Source organism: Sparus aurata, chromosome 1 (genome assembly GCF_900880675.1).
Source record: "Sparus aurata chromosome 1, fSpaAur1.1, whole genome shotgun sequence".
In the NCBI taxonomy this organism is placed as follows: Eukaryota; Metazoa; Chordata; class Actinopteri; order Spariformes; family Sparidae; genus Sparus; species Sparus aurata.
Genome location: NC_044187.1, coordinates 21,632,625 through 21,647,039, shown reverse-complemented (window position 1 = coordinate 21,647,039; position 14,415 = coordinate 21,632,625). Strand labels below are relative to the sequence as shown.

Genomic DNA, 14,415 nt, shown 5'->3' with positions numbered 1-14,415 from the left:
GTGTGTGAGTGAGGAAGATACAGAAAGAGACATTGTATTTCTTTTTTTTCCTATATTTGTTCATTTATTTTTATTTTATTCACAGTTAACTTCCAGTGATTTGCTTTATTTTCGTTAACCGTTGTTTTCTCACCTTGAGTTATAATTACATTGTAGACCATTCACAAAAAAATTCAGCAACACTCACAACAATACAACACATCTGAAATTGAAAGCACAGCTGAGAGAAGGGCAGGGCAAAGGATGGAGGGCAAAACAAGAGTTTGCTGATGTTGTCTCGCTGACTTGAATCATTTCCTTCATTCCAATAAAATTCATCTTTTGCAACATTGTCAGTGATTGACAGAATCAGTTTACGTGTTCTGGGGGTATGAACCTATTTTTAGCTTCTGAAAGGGGGGCATGATTGATAACCACAGATCTAATGCACAGCTTAAGGATCATCAGTGAGTTGAATATTTGACGGGTGAGCTACAGAAGAACAAGTCTTGCCCTACTTCTGAGCTCATCTCCACTGAGGATTTCTTTGATCCGTCTTTATAAGAAGCTGAAACATGATCCTGGATTATTCTGACCTTTTTTCGTAACACATAAACAGCTAACTGACACCTGTAGGTAAAGTTAGAGTGCACAAGAAATCCTCTTAACAGGAGGCACAGCAAAAACGAACAACATCAAACCCTCCTGTGAGTTGTAATTGTCTGAAACATTATAGCTGTCAGACAAATGTAGTGGGCTAAAAGTACTATAATTGTCTCTGATAATGGAGAAGAAGTATTAAGTTGCGTGAATTACTTTAGTCACTCAGGTAAAGTAGACCTTCATGTACCACAGATATGTACTTAAAGGTGCAATACACTACACCTGGCAAAGGGCCACCCTTATCAGCATGAGGGCCATTTTTCAAGCCCTTTGTTTTTACACAATAGTTGAGTGATCCAACTGTTCCGTTTTCCAGTAAGATACGCTTTCCCTTTTCCTGCACTTCTAATCTCTAAGTGAGTTATTTTTCCACCGTTTGCAGCAGGGTCATCATCCGGTTGCCATGACAGTTACTAACTTGTGTGCGTGTGAGCGAGGAAGATACAGAAAAAGAGAGGTTATATTTCTTTTATTTTCTATATTTGTTCATGTATTTCTATTTTATTCACAGTCTACCTGCATGCTTTAATTTCCCAGTGATTTACTTTCCTTTCATAATGGCAGAGCTATAAGCAGCAACATGCAAACCATTAGTTCTTTTTCCTCACCTTGAGTTTTAAGTACATCGTAAACCATTTACAAAAAGCTTAACTAATCCTCATGGCAATACAACACATCCATATTTTACAGCCTTTATCCGACGCTTTTGTCCAAAGCAACTTACAGTAATTCATACAATTAGTGTTCGGTATCTTGCCCAAGGACACTTCAACATGCATACCAGGGGAATCGAACCAGCGGCCCTTGGATAACAAGACACTGGCTCTACCCCCTGAGCCACAGCCACATCTATATCTGAAATTCACACCACAGCTGAGAGAAGGAGAGGGACAGCAAAGGATGGACTTGAATCATTTCCTTTTTTTCCAATAAAGTTCAACTGATTGGTCGTGAAATATAGGACTGTGAAAAAATATAATTATAAAGACTACACACCCTCCAGCTGCATTAGTGACGTCGTCTTGTTGAACGCTCACTAGAACTCGTAACTGAAACATTGTAGAGCTGCTCCAGTACATTAGTGGCTCACAGAACTGAAGAACTACCCCATCACAGAACTGCAGTCGTCAGTATGACCACCATTTCTAGCACCTTTTCTTTGCTGATTTGGCGGCCATGTTGGTGTTTGCAACGATGCAGTTCACTGAACAGTTTTACGTGAATCTAAATGGTATTCTACTGTATTAACGGCAAACTGCGACTTTCTCGCCTTCGAAAATTATCTTTTTAAATTGCCGTTATTTTTACAGGTTGCACCTTTAAGTACAGCATTTAAGTAAACGCTGAAACTAGAGCACAGGGTAAAGCTCTCGGTTCAAACACATGACAGAGAGGTGCTGCCTGACAGACCTGACTGAGGGACGCACGAACCCTGACAACGTCCACGCTGCTGCAGCCTGGAGAGGACCGGAAGTGACCAGGACTGGAGACTCGTTCAAGTCTGGAGAGATACGAGCAAACTTCACAGAGGGTTTGACACAATAACATCAACACCAACATGGCCGAACAAGGTAACAAAGTCAGAGTATTCGGAGGGTTAAAGAACGTCTTCTGTCAGAGATCTACAGCAAGCTAGAAACACTGACATAAGCTCAGTGTCAGGGAAGTGTTCACAGGCCTGTAATGATTCATGACACTTGTTGCTGTTGTTTATATCTGTTTCCTCTCCTGTCAGGTTATTGTGTGTGTGTGTGTGTGTGTGTGTGTGTGTGAGCTGCAGTCTCATGTTGTCAGGCTACAACTAAACAAGCAGGCAGTAGACAGTAGAGGAGGCAGGTGTAATGGATTTATTTGAATCCTGTGGGATTATTTTTGTCTGCCTGTTAAGTAGTTTCTCATGTGTAAACACAACTTTCTTGCTAATGGCTGTCTGAGTTACTACAGTAGAAATGTTTAGTTTATTCTCTGATATTCGTGTGGTTGTGAGCTGCAGGCTGATGCTGTTTCGTGTGTGATTGAAGTCACTTTGGGCAGCAGAGGGGATTTTTATAAAAAGCGTGAGTTTTTATCTTTCTGGTCATGTAACTAGAAAGATACTTTCATCAGGTCCAAGTTGAGAGAAGGTAGACGAGAGGGGAGTGGAGACACGAGTGTAACTGAACCAGTGTGTTGTGTGTCCAGCTACAGAGCTCTCTGTGCCGGTCCCCTGGGGAGAGATCAGAGGTAAAGTCTGGGGTCCTGATCGCGGGCGTCCTGTGCTGTGCCTGCATGGCTGGGCTGACAACTGTGGTTCATTCAGCACCCTCATTCCCCTTCTACCCAAAGGTGACCCATAACTGGCTCGTAGTTGATGATTTTCTTGTACGCCTCCCGGGAAGAGTTTTTCAGTTTGGTATTGATTATGGGTAACATGTTCAATGGATGCAGGACTCCTAGTTAGTTAGTTCGAGGGCTGAAGTGATTACTTAATGAAATAGTCATTAAAAACGACGGAATGTGAAGCAGCCAAGTACTATTACTCAAGTGCTGGACTTGTTTGTGAACATTACACTTGTAGAAATTAGGTTTGGGCAATATTATTATGAAACATCATGATAGACAATATTATCATTGTAACATAAATAAAGGCCCAAGAGGTTGATATGTCGTTCTCCTCTTTAATTCTCCCTTTGCAGCAACACATACAACACTACGAATTAATTGCAAATATAACAGAATAACAGTTCTAGGTACAGCTAGTCTGTCACTGGCTCCCTGCCCTCTAACTGAGCCGTTACAAAATAAAAAAATAGAATGCAGTCGGATTAGTTCCACTCAGGGGGGAAAAATCACACAGCTGGTTGATATTCAGTATTGTGAAAAATATTGCATATGACAGAAAGTTGTGTGATGTGCACTAATATCTAATATCATACCAAGCCTGGTAGAAATATTGAGACTTACAGAGAAACTTTGACATTACCATTTTACATGCATGAAGGGCAAACTATGCATAAAACCGTCATCTTATTAAGTCATTTGTATAAGCTGGTCCAGACAGCTAGCATAGTGGCTAGATGGTTAGCTTTGTCAAAACAAAGGCATTTAAAGGGGTCGATGAAAGATGCTTGTTAACATTTATTTGGTATAAAATAATTTCTTTCCAGAAAACTAACTTATACAAAATATGAAAATACATGGACAATAATAATTATATGGAACTAATTGCATGAGTTAACATAAATTGTTACCCTGTGTTTGGTGTCACTTCCCCTGAGTGTGTTGTGTGAGAATTTTACTCTGTCCCTCCTCCCAGAGTGCAGGTACGTGGCGGTGGACCTGGCAGGTCACGGTCTGTCGTCACATCGTCCTCCTGGAGCTTTCTACTCTTCACCCGAGTACGTGGCGGATGTCTGCAGAGTTGTCGACGGTGTGTGAGTTCAAGGCGTTTTTTAGAAACTCTCCTCTTCGTTGTTCCTGTTTATGCCCATGATTGCACCACAGCAGGACTTTGGAAAACTGACAAATCTTGGCAACTTTCTCCTTGTTCTGTGATGAGATGCTGAACCTGCCTGTTTGATGATCTGTGAAATGAACTCCCACAGCTCTGCAGCTGAAGAACCTCTCCATCATAGGCCACAGTATGGGTGAGTCAGCGTCACATCAGAATTTATCTTCTGCTTTCTGTTTTGTAAAGTTATTCATTTTCTTTTTCATTTACAGGTGGTGACATTGCTGCAATGGTAAGTGTTCTTTTTACACAATGAACAATGTTTTGCTGTTTTTTCAAGTGCAATCATCGTATTGGTCCAAATTAATGTTCCCCACAGTTCGCTTCTCTGTTTCCTGAGATGGTGGAGGCGCTCGTACTTCTGGACGCTTTTGGGTTCCTGCCTACAGACACTGTAAGAACCCCTCAGAGACACAAAGCTACTGAAGAGCTTCAGTAGTGTGTGTTGGTGTTGACACTGAAAGAAGAGTTTAATTTTAGTTTGCTGTACCTTGTGTAACTGTACTTTTTATAACATGTAATTTCGTGTAAACATTTATTTGCCAAAACAAGGGTGAAGGAATGTTTCAAGGAAGGGATTTCTGGTTTAGTCGTTTATTTGTTTATTGTGTTGGATGTTGGCTGTAATTCATAAAATTAATTATACAGTCTTTAATTTAAAAACCCTAAAATCCTATCATTTAATTCCCACTATTTGTATTTCCTTATTTCAAACTGTAAAACTCCTTTCTGGTTGTAGAAAATGACTTCTGACAGGCTGCAGCCCCTGTTAGATGTTTGTAAATGAGTCAACTCAGTCAATCATCAGGTTTTTTTTTCTTATTCAACTTTCAAGGCAATAACTTCTAATTATATTCATCAAATAATCTTCATTCAAGCATTAACCATGATTCCTGCATTATTATTGATTTGTGCTTCAATTATCTTCATTTTCATTCTGTCTTTCAAGTCATACACTACATCACGTTTCATAAACCAGATCTCTTCGGTTGTTACGCTCCTTTCAGTAGATTTTCTCTCTCACCTCTTCATTTCTGTCTCTTTTCTTGTAGACAGAAATATCCAAAGTGATGAGACAGGGGATGGATGAGACGCTCGAGTATGAAAAAAAGACAGAAAAGAAGAAAAGAGTTTACACTTACGAGAAGGCAGCAGAGAGGTATAATAGCTCTTAAATTGTTGGCCATTTATGTAATATAATATCATTTTGTCCTTTAGGTGAGCCGCTTGCTAACATGATGTGCGTCTTTCAGGCTGTTGGCTGCAAACCCGACTCTGTCTGAACAGTCTGTGAACATCCTTTTAGAGCGAGGTCTCCTTCAGGTTGAAGGAGGTGCGTCTTTATCTCTTCACCACCTCTCAGAGAGAAGTAATCTCTCTTTGCTTTCTCACATCTGCTGCCAGCTCAAAGTGTTTCTCTTTTGCAGGATTTGCGTTCTCCAGAGACCTGCGAGTTAATTTTGTAAGTCTTTTTAACCTCCCAATCCTTTTTCCCCCACATCCACCACCTCCACTCTGTAAACTTCTATATGTTCCGCCACCACCAGAAGTTCAGCATTCAGCTCGTACAGCACACGTGTGTTTATTAATCTTGTGTTTTCAGAAAAACGTAATACGCATGAGTTGGGAGCAGAGTCTGGAGTTCCAGGCGAGGATTCAAGCCTCTCTTCTAGTTGTTCTGTAAGTGTGTTGAACATCTTTGTCTGGATCATATCTATCAAGAATTTAATCTACTTTATCCTCAATGTAGTTAAATGTGTTCAAAACTTCTTTTTTTTCCAGAGCAGACAGCGGCTTTGATAGAATACTTTCTGAACCAGCTCAGAGTAGGTTTACCACCACACTCCTCCAGTGTTTGCGGGACAGAAATGTGAGTTTTGCAGCTGGGACAGAATGAAAATACACAAAATGTTGTGAATATTCAACCAGCGTAGTGATCGTCCCTTCTGTCTCTGTTTGTCTTCGTTTCAGCACACGGTGGTGACAGCACCAGGCGATCATTACGTTCATCTGAGCAAGCCAGAAGTCGTCGCTCCGTTCGTGTCAGACTTCCTGCGAAGCAAAGTGCTTTCACGGTCAATCCGAGAGCACAAGTTATAAGATACAAACAGTCAAACACCCACAAAGTCACGTTGTACTGTTATGTTGCCAACATATAATCCCTATTAAAAGAGCTGGTTGGAGGGTGTGATAGAAATTTTGTACTTCAAAGAGAAATGTAAACTGAAGTCCTACATAAGAATGTTCAATGTAACTGTTCAACATGACCTGTAACCTGTGATCTTGTTTTAGGCCATTTTATTACCTATGTCTGGTATTGAGTGACCACTGAAGCTTAACTCTTCCTTATCACTTCCTTCTCTGTGGAGTATTCCTTTAAGTGCAGGTCATAAATTAGGAACTAATTGAGTGAAAACACACCCACAAAGAGGGATATATACCATGCTTTTCTCTTCAGATATTGAGTCTTCACTTTGTAACAGACCTGCGTGTTGCTCTGTGAATGCTCCTCTTGTACAAGATTAAAACTTTGTTTGAATCTTGAGCTGACTCCGATCTCCTTCCTCCAGTTCTAAATTAACGCAGAATTATTTTAACAAAACATTTGGCGCCCGAACAGGGACCCCAATATCTGTCGCTCTCTCCACATCAGCGGACCTGAAGACCTTGCAAGGCGGAGGTAAAAACTCCTGAAAAGTCCTCCACCGCGGGGCTCTTAAAGCTTCGTTTGGCCAGGGAGGCCAGGTCGCCTGGAGAGAGGGACAGTGACGGGTCTAACCAAAGAGGGGAGACGGACCAGCCAGGCAAACATTGAGTGAGGGACTCAAATCATCAAAAGGGTAAGAAATAACCATTACTAATAAGTAAAGCAAGTCAGGGACTTGGGAGATCAGGGATCTCTTAGAATAGGTCAGGGACCTAAAGGAAATAAAGAAAAAAGCAAGTCAGGGACTTGGGGGAGCAGGTCTCTCTTAGATTTAGGGTAGGAACCCTAAAATATCTGTCTTTGGAAGGACAAGGCTTAAACTAATCCCTCAGGGCTGAGAAACCAAAAGGACGTCGGGTCAGGGACCCATAGGAAAGAGTCAGGGACTCATAAGGAAAAGAAATGGAAAAACCGGTAAAATAAAATAAAATGTAAAAAAAAAAAGAAAAAGAAGAGTGCTCAAATAGAAATACGAATAAAATTGAGATAAATAAAAAGAAAGGATCAAAATGGGAAATTGTAGTAGTTGTTATAAATGTTGTTGTGAACCTGACGAGGTTCAATATAAAGGAGATGTAAAATAGATCGATCGATAGATAGATAGATAGACAGATTGTTAGACCGATTGATAGATAACTGTATAGATCCCGAGGGGAAATTAGGTAATCGTAGCAGCGGTACAGTATAATAAGAATATAAAAATAAAAAACAAGAGTTAAGGGCAAATATTGATATAAAAAAAACAGTACAATACACATTTGAAAATATTATACATTAAGCTGCTCTTAAACGTGTCCAGAGTTTTGTGGAGGCACAGGATTATGTAAAAAAGAAGTAGGGGTTTGGAGGAAAGTTGCAGGCAGAAGAATGCAAAGAATTGGTAGAAAAGAGAGAGGCAAAGTCAAAGGGAAGTAAGATGAGAAAGAAGAGAGAAGGTTATATACAGGCAAAGGCATGGTTGGATGAGGCAGAAGCAAGAAAGAGAGGAATGCAGAAGCAGAAAGAAAAGGAAGTGAGACAACGTAAAGTAGAAATTGAGAAGAGAGGTTGAAGAAAGGAAAAGACAGGAAGAAAAAGGAAAAGGAAAAAGATCCAGGAAGTAATAAACTTTATCCTGTTTTGTACTCCAACCGAGATAACAGGAGAATGATGATTATGTGCCTCTGGGTCCCCATCCTGATCCTCCACGTACGTCGACCCTCAACTACTGCAGCCTCCTGAACAGGCCTCTGCTCCGCTCCACACCCTCACCCTCCTTCTCTCTCTGCACCTACTCTCTCCGCTCCTGTACCGACAGAAAGAGCCATAGGAAGTCCAAAAAAAAACAAGGACTGGTAAGTGGTATGAATTTTTTTAAACCTTCTGTCATGCCTATAATCTCTCTGCCAAAGAAGTCAGTGAATTTTAATATAGAAGAAGAAGAAATGTATCCGCTGATAGAAATGCTGGAGGTAGAAAGTATATTAGGGTGCATTGTAAAGCAAAATTGATGTTTGATTAAGGTAACATGGGACCCATTCCACAACCATGTCACCATACTACATGGGGACGCTCAATGGACTGTCCAAGTTGATGTTTTGATTCAAAGAATAATAATTCATTTTCAGGGAAGAGCAGATTATTGCAAAATAGCACAGTGTGTAAAGAATGCAGATGAAGGTGTATTGATTTACCTAGAGAGACTGATGAAAGTGTAGCAAACAGCGGTATGCAACAGGATAATGCTGACAATGGTCAGTTCAATATGCAGCTAAAAAAAAATGCATTCCTGAATGGATTGAAGCCAGAGATCTCACAGTTTGTAAGGAAGCACCCGGTTGGTGTTGGAACAGCTGGTATACAAGCTACGACCGACCATGCAGTACATGCAGAGAATGTACTGAAAGAAAAGAAGGCCAAGAAAGGTGGAACAAAAAGGCAAGTGAAGTATTTGTCATGGATGATGATGATGATGATGAAAATTATGCTAATGCATTTACTGATGTGTATTTCCGAGGCAATGTCAACTGTGGAGGCTGGAGAGGGAGAAGCAGAGGAGGAGGATGGGGAGAGTTGGAGAAGATGAGAGCTGCTACAATTGTGGCAAATTTGGACATTGGGCTTGAGAATGTAGAGCTCCAAAGGGCAGAGGTCAAGGAGGCTGGCAGGAAAGAGGAGGAGGAGGGAGACCCAGACGAGTTGATGATTCATCGGCATGACTATCCAATAAATCAGGTCATGCACTGACACACACAGACACACACCAAGACACAGAAGATGAGGAAGAAGAAGTATGTTTGCTAGATAGCGCTCAAGTATTATTAAGTAAGCACCAAAACCTACTACCAAAAGATAAATGATGTCTTTCTTTGGCATAACTAATTTTTGCAGAGAGTGGATTGCTAAATATGCTGAAAAAAGCACAACTGCTCCAAACTGCTATATATGATCAACCTGTGGTGGCTCATGATAAAATAACATGGACTCAAGAAACAGATGATGCCTTTGTGACTTGACTCAAAATAGTTCTAGTGAGCTCTTCAGTATTAGCTTTCCCTGATTACACAAAGCCGTTTGTTCAGACATGCGATGCAAGAAATGGTTTTATGACTAGTGTTCTAACACAACCATTTGGTGGAAAACAGAGACCTATTGCATATTATTCATCTAAACTAGATAACATCACAAAAGCTATGCCACCTTGTTTGCAGGCAGTACAGGCAGCTGCACTCAGTGTGCAGAGTTCTGCTTCTATAGCGTTATTTCATCCATTGACACTTATGTTTTCACATGCTTGTTCTTCAAATGCAAAACAAGATAGTTTTTATTGTCACAGCCACATCTCACTATGGAGAGATGCACTACATTAAACCCATCAACTCTGTTGCCAAATGAAACAGATGGAATAGCACATGATTGTGTAGGAGACACTAGTGTTGAAGTACTACCAAGACCAGATCTCACCGATGTACCACTTAATACTGCTGATATTGTGATGTTTGTAGATGGCTCATGTAAGAAGAATCCGGATGGAACAAATGTCATTGGATATGTCGTAGTAACATCCAACAAAGTTTCCAAGTCAAGTTCCTTATCGTCACATTTCTCTGCATAAACAGCAGAACTTGTTGCACTTATGGAGGTGTGCAAAATAGGAAAGAATAAAGATCTCATTTTGCAGCTATTGGATGCCATTCAACTGCCGAGAAAAGTTGCAATATGCAAGTGTGCTGCACACACTTCAAGGAAAGATTTCTATTTCAATAGGGAATCAAAAAAGCAGACGGAGAAGCAAAACGAGCGGCTGATTCTTTGGAAAAAGTAGATGATATTTATACCACCGAGGTTATGCCTACACATATAGATCATGATATTTTAAGGGACATGCAAAATAGCTCACCTGAGACTGAGAAAAACATGTGGCGAACTAAAGGAGCCACAAAGACAGAAACAGGAATTTGGAAGAGCTTAGGCGATAAACCTATATTACCAAAGAGTTTATTTAGATTTGCTGCAGTATTGAGTCATGGGAATATCCATGTCTCAACAGGAGGGATGGTATCCACAATAAGAGAACATATTTACTACATATGGATTTCAAAACTACTAAAAAAAAATTTTTGTGCTTCATGATTGATATGTTCTACACATAATGCTCAAGGTAGACCATGTCCAAAACCAGGTAAATTCCAGGCTTACCCATTTGAAATATTATATGGAAGGCCATTCAGGGTACCACTAATAGATATGAAGGGAGATGATACTAGATTGACTGAAACAATTGTAAACTATAATGTCAAAAATGGTGAAGAACAAGAGTGCTATGTCTACAGTATCTCCTCATATAGGTGCAGCACCAACAGGAGGGCCAATAAACCCAGGAGATTTGATGTTCATCAAAGTTCTGAGACAAAAGAATTGGTCAGCCCCATGCTGGGAAGGGCCCTAGCAATTATTGCTGTCTACACCTACAGCAGTCTGCATAGCTGAAAGACAGACGTGGATCCATCTCACGCACTGCAAAATAGTACAAATACTACTGTCAGATAAGTAGAAGCATTCGCCATGCCGGAATTGAAAACTATGTGCAATAACTGTTTTATGTGTGACCACAATTGCATTCCTTATCTCACATTTAGAGACACAAGGCCAGGTACATGATAAAATGAGGGAAAGAGCTATAGGAATACAATCCAGATGGGACACTAGGAGAGGTGCAGTGATAATACAATGTACTGAAGGGATAAACTGCATTGCTCAGATTGATGCGTGTCAGATTTTCCCTTGCTCAGGACAACATTCTGACTGGCTGGGGTCAGAGAAATATATCTGTGTCACCACAGTTGCATGCACTGCGTATAGGAGTGTGTGGGGTAAAACTGTTAACAGGTATGGGTGTGGATGTGAGAAGTGGAATTGGGTAATTGCCAATACAGGAACACAGGATTGGGGATACAATCTGAGACGTGAATTAAAAAAACGATTGACAAGTATCAAGATGATGCCAGACACTTGGAAAATAAACCACTGCAATCCTGTAATAATAACACTCAAGACTCCCAAGCACACTGATAACAGAACATATGTGTTGGGAGCATGGGTAAGTGGAACAAACCCAGTTGGGATATTTCATATAAAATTGTCCCCAAACTTGAGTAATCAGACAACATCTGTAATGGCTACACCAACCACACATATTTTGATGAAAACTAATCCTGTAAAATACATAGATGTCAAAAATATAAAGGAAACGTATGCCCTAGAAATGGGATTCACAGATTCAAATGTATGGTTACAATGAATGTTTACACAGCCCGAAACAGCAAGTTTTCCCCCTCAAGCTGTCTAGCCTGTGCAGCCAGGTCGGGGTTAGGCACAGTGCCTTTTCCCCTTAATTCAGATAATGATCCGAAAGGTTTTCGTTGCATGCTAGATTTATACAACTCAGATAATGTTACAAACTGCACCACTTTGAACCTTTTGTTCCCACCAGTGTCACCACAGATTAAACCACCTTGGTTTACTCCATACACTGGAAATTAAAGGTACCGTGTCAGTAGGGGTGTTGATAATCTATAAAACCATCATTGATGTAAGTAAGGGCGAGAACAATGTCAGTGATGGTGTAGTGAATGATCAAATCATGGCTAGAGCTGATGTTTGGTGGTTCTGTGGAGGTAAGACACTCAGAGCAAAATTACCAATTGACTGGAAGGGAACTTGTGCCATGGTACAGTTACTAATGCAAACATATATTTTACCATATGACACGATGACAGATAACTCACGTATTACCAAGAGAAAAGCACCAAAGGGATCATTTGATAGTAAGGTTTATTTAGATGCAATTGGTGTTCCTCGAGGTGTACCAGACAAATTTAAAGCTAGAAATCATGTTGGTTCAGGGTTTGAATCATTCCTGGCTTGGTGGGTACTATTAATAAGGATGTGGATTGGATAAATTATGTGTATTATAATCAACAACAATTTTTTAATTACACTAAGGGAGCAATTGGGGGCATACATCAACAGTTAGATAAGACTAGTTTAATGGCATGGCAGAATAGGAATGGCGTTAGACATTTTGTTGGTTGAAAAAGGAGGAGTATGTAGAATGTTTGGACAGGTTCTATAAAAGCTATGATGTTATCTGTAGCTGTAATGATTGTCATTCTAACCATTTGTGGATGTTGTTTTATCCCCTGTTTGAGAGGACTGTTACGGAGACTCATTGACACTGCTGTGATCAAAACAGCGATGCTGTATGAAAGGGTCCCCACCACCGATGACTACCAGGAGGACTATGAGAATGCAGCACAAGAAAATGTTACATTGATATGGCAGATGATGATTTATATGGTAACCTGTTTGATAAAGATAAGGACATCACAGTTTAAGGGATGATTGTTGTTTATGTGTTTATCTACTGATTAAGATGATACTTCAGACAATCTAACTGAAGTTGTAGTTTTCTGAATTGGCAGACTAGAGCAACTTAGGAGAAAAATACTTACAGCCTTTGTACATATTGAAAGTGACCCCTTTTCATTTATTCTTTTTACGTGTAAGGGATAGTTTAGTTAGGTAGGGATAGGTCCGTAGCCAAGCCCGATGGGTTGACTAGCTTGGTGAGGACGTTTATGTTTTGTTTTGGGGTGACAATGTAATCAAAATGCTTTTGAACTTATGCTTATTTCTATATAACTTCTGTGCCTTATTAAATTGAGTACCTGCGTGTGGTTGCCGGGGCAGCGGGACCGTGAGAGAGTTTTCCTATCTAGAAAGATAATGGATAATTGGAATGTTTTGAACTGCCTGATAGGGTTTTCGCTCTCACACTCTACAAAATTTGTTATAATTATGCTTGAAATCAGCATAAACAGGAGGGATATGTGATAGAAATTTTGTACTTCAAAGAGAAATGTAAACTGAAGTCCTACATAAGAATGTTCAATGTAACTGTTCAACATGACCTGTAACCTGTGATCTTGTTTTAGGCCATTTTATTACCTATGTCTGGTATTGAGTGACCACTGAAGCTTAACTCTTCCTTATCACTTCCTTCTCTGTGGAGTATTCCTTTAAGTGCAGGTCATAAATTAGGAACTAATTGAGTGAAAACACACCCACAAAGAGGGATATATACCATGCTTTTCTCTTCAGATATTGAGTCTTCACTTTGTAACAGACCTGCGTGTTGCTCTGTGAATGCTCCTCTTGTACAAGATTAAAACTTTGTTTGAATCTTGAGCTGACTCCGATCTCCTTCCTCCAGTTCTAAATTAACGCAGAATTATTTTAACAGAGGGGACATTAATTTGTTTTATTTTTCAATTTAATTGATAAATCTGAACTGGGGGTGACACGTTTCTCCACATGGATAAGAGATTCAACCTTAAATGCAAGCCAGCAGGCCAACATCAGAGTCGGATTTGACAAAAAAAAAAGGGATTTATTTTCTTGGTCACATTTTTGTTACGCGCACCAAGTACAGCTCTGCAGATTCACAGATTTTCATGCATTCGTACAGTTCAAGGAGGTTTTCAGTGCTCATTTCAAGGTGGAAGCAGAGTGGGAATTTCAATCAAAACTTCATCAACCTCTAGAGTGCATGGAGGAAGGAAAAATGTCTAATTTCATGGTGTCCACCTGGAGCGGAGGAGGTCTGCCACCCAGATCCAGGTACATCCCGTCTCACAATCTGTTTAGCTTGAAGGAGTATTGTACCACGTCTGTAATGGAGCTATGCGCCATTTCAAAATGGACGTAAAAACAGATGAACTCCTACCGTCATATAGTTGTGTAGTAACATGTAATTCACTGGTCAGCATCATATTAAAACATAAAAGTCTGTGGTTCATTTAGTGGATCTCTGAACGAGAGTCATCATTCAACTGGAGGTCAGTCAGAGATCCACATGAGATTTACTCAGCATTTAATGATCCTTTGGTTGTCTCCAGTCTTATTCTGATCTTGTTAAATGCTGAATTAGTTGCTGTCTTCACTTATGGTTTGAGAAAGTAATCTGCAGAAGACAGCCTGGATCCTCTGTTTGTTTTTTTCTTTTTCTGAATAAATGGTTCAACATTTTGGGAAA

The 14,415-nt window shown here is 40.1% G+C and overlaps 2 protein-coding genes across 4 annotated transcripts in view; one reads left to right on the top strand and one right to left on the bottom strand.

Annotated features, from left to right (window-relative positions):
• mb (myoglobin) overlaps positions 1-5,707 on the bottom strand; it is a 19,617-nt gene extending 13,910 nt beyond the window's left edge. The window contains exon 1 of the mRNA XM_030416535.1: positions 5,702-5,707. The gene's annotated coding sequence lies outside the window, so the exon portion shown is untranslated. The remainder of the gene's footprint in view (positions 1-5,701) is intronic.
• Positions 1,392-14,415, top strand: LOC115581442 (serine hydrolase-like protein). Of its 3 annotated transcripts, XR_003984039.1 has the most exons (13): positions 1,407-2,213; positions 2,824-2,967; positions 3,938-4,051; positions 4,227-4,268; positions 4,345-4,364; positions 4,452-4,526; positions 5,185-5,291; positions 5,386-5,465; positions 5,560-5,594; positions 5,736-5,812; positions 5,915-6,002; positions 6,104-6,317; positions 13,627-14,415. XR_003984039.1 is itself a non-coding variant. In XM_030416523.1 (12 exons), the coding sequence occupies exons 1-12, from the start codon at positions 2,201-2,203 to the stop codon at positions 6,230-6,232; spliced, it is 918 nt and encodes a 305-aa protein (XP_030272383.1). In that variant the 5' UTR covers positions 1,392-2,200; the 3' UTR covers positions 6,233-6,318. The 3 variants fall into 3 exon arrangements, 2 of the variants coding, with proteins under 2 accessions (XP_030272383.1, XP_030272370.1); XM_030416523.1 differs by lacking the exon at positions 13,627-14,415 and having other exon boundaries at positions 1,392-2,213; positions 2,830-2,967; positions 6,104-6,318; XM_030416510.1 differs by lacking the exon at positions 13,627-14,415 and having other exon boundaries at positions 1,406-2,213; positions 6,104-6,318.

Excerpts from the sequence above, each read along its gene's own strand:
- LOC115581442 (XM_030416510.1), top strand. Across the intron at positions 5,595-5,735 it reads GAGACCTGCGAGTTAATTTT|AAAAACGTAATACGCATGAG; the intron begins GTAAGTCTTTTT and ends TTGTGTTTTCAG. Across the intron at positions 5,813-5,914 it reads GCCTCTCTTCTAGTTGTTCT|AGCAGACAGCGGCTTTGATA; the intron begins GTAAGTGTGTTG and ends TTTTTTTTCCAG.